This window comes from Chanodichthys erythropterus, chromosome 14, assembly GCF_024489055.1.
Source record: "Chanodichthys erythropterus isolate Z2021 chromosome 14, ASM2448905v1, whole genome shotgun sequence".
NCBI classification, from domain to species: Eukaryota; Metazoa; Chordata; class Actinopteri; order Cypriniformes; family Xenocyprididae; genus Chanodichthys; species Chanodichthys erythropterus.
In genome coordinates this window covers 11553012-11558469 of record NC_090234.1, presented here as the reverse complement: position 1 = coordinate 11558469, position 5458 = coordinate 11553012, and the positions used below count along the sequence as shown (strand labels likewise).

Below are 5458 nucleotides of genomic sequence, written 5' to 3'. Positions count from 1 at the left end.
CTAAAAGGTGGTGGCGACTTCAGACGCATCTGAGAGCAGTTCGGTCTGAGTTTGCTCTTCGCCCGCCGTCCTCGTCCTCCTCACCTGATGGGCCGAGTATGACGGCAGAGTTCCCGTCCGTGAGAACGTCTGCATGGCGCTCCGTCCGTTCACGTTCCCTTGACTGTGGCCTTCCTTCCAGGAATGGGAAGCAAGGTGCGTGGTGTTGTACACGTGTGAGAATCCGATGGTGTAGGCGCTGCCAGGAGGGACGTGCACGTTACGGGTCTGTATCACGTGACCTCCGCTCTTCCAGTCTCCTGTGGCGCTGAGGGAACCTTCAACAGAAAACACACACGTATTATTGATTTTGTACTGATTTTAAGTGCGTATCTGTTAGGTTGGGAAGTGAAGCGTCCGCACACCTCGGGCCAGCGGCTGGAAGGTGGTCAGGCCTCTCTTCAGAGCCGCTCCGCTGCTGTCAGAGTCGCTGTCATTGAAATCGCTGTCTCCTTTGCCGCTGTCCTTCACGCTCAGCTGATCCGTGTTGCTCGTGCCACTGTGAATGCAATCACCTCTGTTAGTGAACACAGCACTCCATCTGATTATTGATATTCTATCGCACAACAAAATACTATATCCACTGGGACGTGACTAATGTGACCTACTGTAAAAGAGAGACCGAACCCTGACAGGAATAAAAAGTGATCCATTTACATGCAAAACACTTTTATGTTTCAGTTATGACTAAAATGACGTGTATTGGTTTCAAAACTGCAGCAGGGGCTGAAAGTATAAGAGCTTTTTTCTTAATGTTTTAGAATTTTGAAAATGTATAACACAAGATAAAGAGATATTTCACTTCTAGGTGACTTATTAAATGTAAAAAGTGATTCATTTTCATAATAAACACATGTATACTTTTTAATTATGACCAAAATGACGTGTATTGGTTTCAAAACTACAGCAGGGCCCAAACGTTTAAGAACTCTTTTCATTAAAACATGGAAATAAACAAGTTTTAGAATTTTGAAAAGCTTTAACACAAGATAAAGAGAAGTGTCAGAAACACAATGTCTTGGTGACGTATTAAATGTAATTAAATGAGTGCCGGTGATCATGTGACTCAGGTGGTCAGATTCATTTTCATTCTTAAAATCATGTTCATTTGTCACTCAGATTATTATGCGGATGATATAATTTGAATAAAGTCATTTTTAAATTAACAAAATAAATAATTTAAAACGGTAATTTTAATAGTTTTAATTAGGGATGTGCCGATATCAGAGTTTTGTCTGATACACATATGCACTTAACTGCATTTTCCTTTTTGAAGTGATTTCAATAACAGTGCACAAATAAAATGTCTCACAATATTTATCGGTTTTAATATATCGGCCTTATTTTCTTCTCAGGCCGATAACAATAACTTTAAAAATGAACATACTGATATGGTGGCTAATATATCGTGCATCCCTAGTTTTAATAACAATAATTATATTCTTTTTTTATTATTATTATTATTAAATCAGAAAAATGCAAAATAAAAGCATTTTCACTAATATTCTCAAACTTTTGTTCCTCATTGTATCTTCTACACTGCAAAAAAATGCTTTTCTTACTTGGTATTTTTGGTAATTGGTAATTTTGAATAAAGATGAATTTTCTATACAATGACATTAGATATTTAGTCTAATCTAAATCAAGTGCATTTTGTTTAAAACTAGTAAAATTATGAATTTCTTACCCCACTGGCAGATCATTTTACTAGTTTTAAACAAAATGCACTTGATTTAGATTAGACTAATTTTTCTTGTATAGAAAATTAATCTTGATTCAAGAATTTTTTAGATATTTTGACTGTAAACAAGACAAAAATATGCATTTTTTTTGCAGTGCATGAGTATTTTTCGATTATTATTAAATTAAAGTCAAGCAATTAAGATGAGAATAGGCAAATGCAGTAAAAAGCATCATTCTTACCTCCTTTGCAGACAGTATTTTTCATCTTGCCATAAAAAGGTTTGCTCAAAAGGTTTGCACGGCAGGAACAGCTATAAAAACAAAAGCTTAGAGTTCATATGCAGACTTAAACATTATTGTGCATCATCAAAACAGCAGAATTTTAAGGCAAAAATCACTCACCTTTTCCTCAAAATCCAGGCTCTTGTCTTCATACAGACAGGGCTGCATTGAATCGCTTTCATTTCTGAGGAAGGCATTCGCGCCGCCGTAAACGTTTGAGCCGACAGCGCCGTTCTTGGACAGCGGGGTTGATCCGTACAGGCCGTCTCTCCCAAAGTTCCTCCGTCTGCGTTTGATCGTACAGGTCACGGTGAGGACGGTGATCGCCACCAGTAACAGCACGCAGCTTCCAGAGAACCCAACGATCACCACGGTCCACACATCAAACTCCAGAGTCTCCTCATCCTTCGATCGGAGTAAAATAACCACCTGGTCCTCTTGCGCACCAGTGTCCGTCACCACAAACCGGACGGTCGCGGTGCTAGAAAGCGGCTCTCTGCCGCCGTCAACGACTGAAACTTTAATCTGCAGGACGTCTCCGCATGAAGCAGCGAGTCTACGCTTCAAGAGGATTTCTCCGGTCGTTCTGTCAATGGAAAAAAGCTGCGTTTCATCTTCTAGGATATGGAAACTGAGCTCGCTGTTGACGCCGCCGTCTTCATCTTGAGCCGTAACTCGTAACGCCAGATAACCAGCCTGAGCGCTGAGCGGAATCGGAACGTCGGCAGAATCGTTCCGCAACACTGGATACGTAAAATACGGAAAGTTGTCGTTCTCATCCACCACACGGATTTGTATCAAAGTCGTGCTGGATAACGAAGGGAAACCTTTATCGCTAGCCTTCACGGCGAACTCAACTTCTTTCAGAGTCTCAAAATCGAAGGATCTCAGCGTGTACAACGAGCCCGAGTGCGGGTCGATGGACACAAACGTAGATATCGGCGAACCGTCTGAAGTTCTGCTGTCGATAAGGCTGTAGGACACCTTCCCGTTTTTTCCAAAGTCAAGATCTCGTGCGACCACCGTCGTCATGTACGAGCCGGGAATGTTGTTTTCTATTACCGAGACATCATATGTGGCTTTACTAAACATCGGAGCGTTGTCGTTCTCGTCCGTGATGCGTATCGTATAATGCTTGACGGTTTTAAACGGCGGCGTTCCCAAATCCTCAGCGATCACAGTGAGGTTGTACTCGGAGATGGCTTCTCTGTCCAGAGTTGCGGTCGTGACGATCATGAAGGTGTCGCTGTAGGCTTGTTGCAACTTAAAATGCTGGTGTCCTTCCAAAGTGGTGCTGACGTAACCGTTGGGACCCGAATCTCCGTCTGAGGTGCTGATCAGCGCCACGAAACTCTCCTCGGCCGCGGCCTCGGTGATGAACGCCACTCCGTCGCTGGTGGAAGTCATCGGTTTGATGCTGATCTCCGGCGCGTTGTCGTTCACGTCGAGGATGTCGATGACGGCCCGGCATGTCGACGAAACCGAATTGGCGCCCAGATCGGAGGCCTGAATGTGCAACTCGTACGACTTCTTAGTCTCGTAGTCGACCTCGTCTCTGAGGGTCACTTCTCCAGTGATGAGGTCGATCTGGAAAACACGCGTGACTTCGGTCGGGGAGCCTTCGACGAACCCGTACACGACTTCTCCGTTGATGCCGGCGTCGGGGTCGAAAGCGTGCACTTTCAGCACACGGGACCCGACGGGCGAGTCTTCGCTGAGCTGGACCTTGAGCGAGTTGTGTTCAAACGTCGGGCTGTTGTCGTTGAAGTCCAGCACTCGGATGTAAACGGTGGTCAAGCCTGATTTCGCAGGAGTCCCGCTGTCGGTCGCGGTCACCTCGATTGTGTAAAACTCTTCCGTCTCCCGGTCGAGCTTTTTGATCAACACGAGCTCAGCAGACTTTGCTCCGTCCTCACGAGTGCTGACTTCAACAACAAAATGGTTTGTGTGTGAAATATGGTAGCTCTGAACGTAGTTATCTCCAACGTCGAGGTCCACAGCGACGTCCAGAGGAAACCGTGAGTTTAAAGGTGCGTCTTCTGATATATCCAAATGCGTTTCGTTGCGTGTAAACTGAGGCGAATGATCGTTAATGTCTTTTACCTCGATCTCGACGTGAATCAGCTGAAATTTCTCTTTCGTAAAGGCGACGACGTCAAAAGTTATAAGGCACTGCGGGGATCGGTGACACAGCTGCTCTCGGTCAATGACCTCTCCGACTGTTAACAGCCCGTCGATTTGCCTCATGTGGATGATGGAGTTTGTCTTCTGAATAAACTTGAAGGATGTCTCGGGATCCTCCGCCGGGTCTATTTTCAAGTCTTGAGAAAGGTTTCCGATCTCTGTCCCAGGGGAATCTTCCTCAAACGTGAAGTACTTTGTCGTTGTGCAGCAGCCGTTGCAAATCATGCACAGAAGCATGAAGAAACTGCAGCAGATCTTCATGTTTGCAAACAAAAAAAATCAGGACAACACTTGAAAGGAAATGTGAGAATAAAAGCTCTTCATTCAGCTCCGGCTGTGATCATCACTGACTCTGGTGTTTCCAGCTCGCACCTATCAGATATAGGTCATGGTATATGCAAATTAGGCCATCTGCTGACCAATGAACACTCACAGCACTCTCAAAGCCCCTGCTATGGCTCTCTATTGGGTCGCAGCTGTTTCACACCCTGCCCGTGAGAGAACCTAATAAACAATACTCTATTGTTTCGTGTCAGACATACACTACCAATCAAAGGTTTACACACACTTGACTGAAGTTATGTTTTTTCCGCTGCTTAAATGCATGAAATTTGTAGAACAAAGTAAGCTAAAACTTTTTTTAATTGTTTTGGTGCAATTTTCACAAGCAATTGGTAAATCTTCAAACAGATCATCAAATGTGCAGTTTTTTCAAACATTATGTTAGTACAATGCATTAAATCACAAAGTATCCTTTTCACAACAAAACATAAATGTTTCATTCACAGTAACTGCTTTTCATATTGATATTACTATCAAACTTTTCATTTGCATCTCTTTTCGCTCAGTTTAATACATTTGTTTATTATTTAATCCAACTGATCTTAATGATAATCATTTGGTACACCTATAGATTTCTATAGATATTGACTCATAGTTTCTATAGAACTTGTTTTTGATTTCCAACATGGATAACCAAATGTAATGAATTCTTTTAACATTATAAGCAATTTATTTTAGATGATAACCACAGTCTCTGTGTGTGTGTGTGTGTGTGTGTGTGTGTGTGTGTGTGTGTGTGTGTGTGTGTGTGTGTGTGTGTGTGTGGGGGGGCCTGCAACACTGCATTGTGAACCAAATGTCCCAACAAGGATGGTCATACCAGTAATTTTAGACCTTGTTTGGTGCTTATAACACCTTATAAATCATACAAAATGAAATTTTTACAAAATGTAAAAATGCAGAAAGTTTTCTGTGATGGGTAGGTGTA

General features: G+C 42.9%; 1 protein-coding gene across 1 annotated transcript; it reads right to left on the bottom strand.

Annotated features, from left to right (window-relative positions):
• Positions 1-4449, bottom strand: pcdh8 (protocadherin 8). Its single transcript, XM_067410752.1, has 4 exons — positions 2125-4449; positions 1963-2033; positions 405-538; positions 1-317 (listed from the first exon to the last, which is right to left on the bottom strand). Exons 1-4 carry the CDS (start codon positions 4447-4449, stop codon positions 1-3), a joined length of 2847 nt encoding a protein of 948 aa, XP_067266853.1.
• Between the last annotated feature and the right edge of the window lie 1009 nt (positions 4450-5458).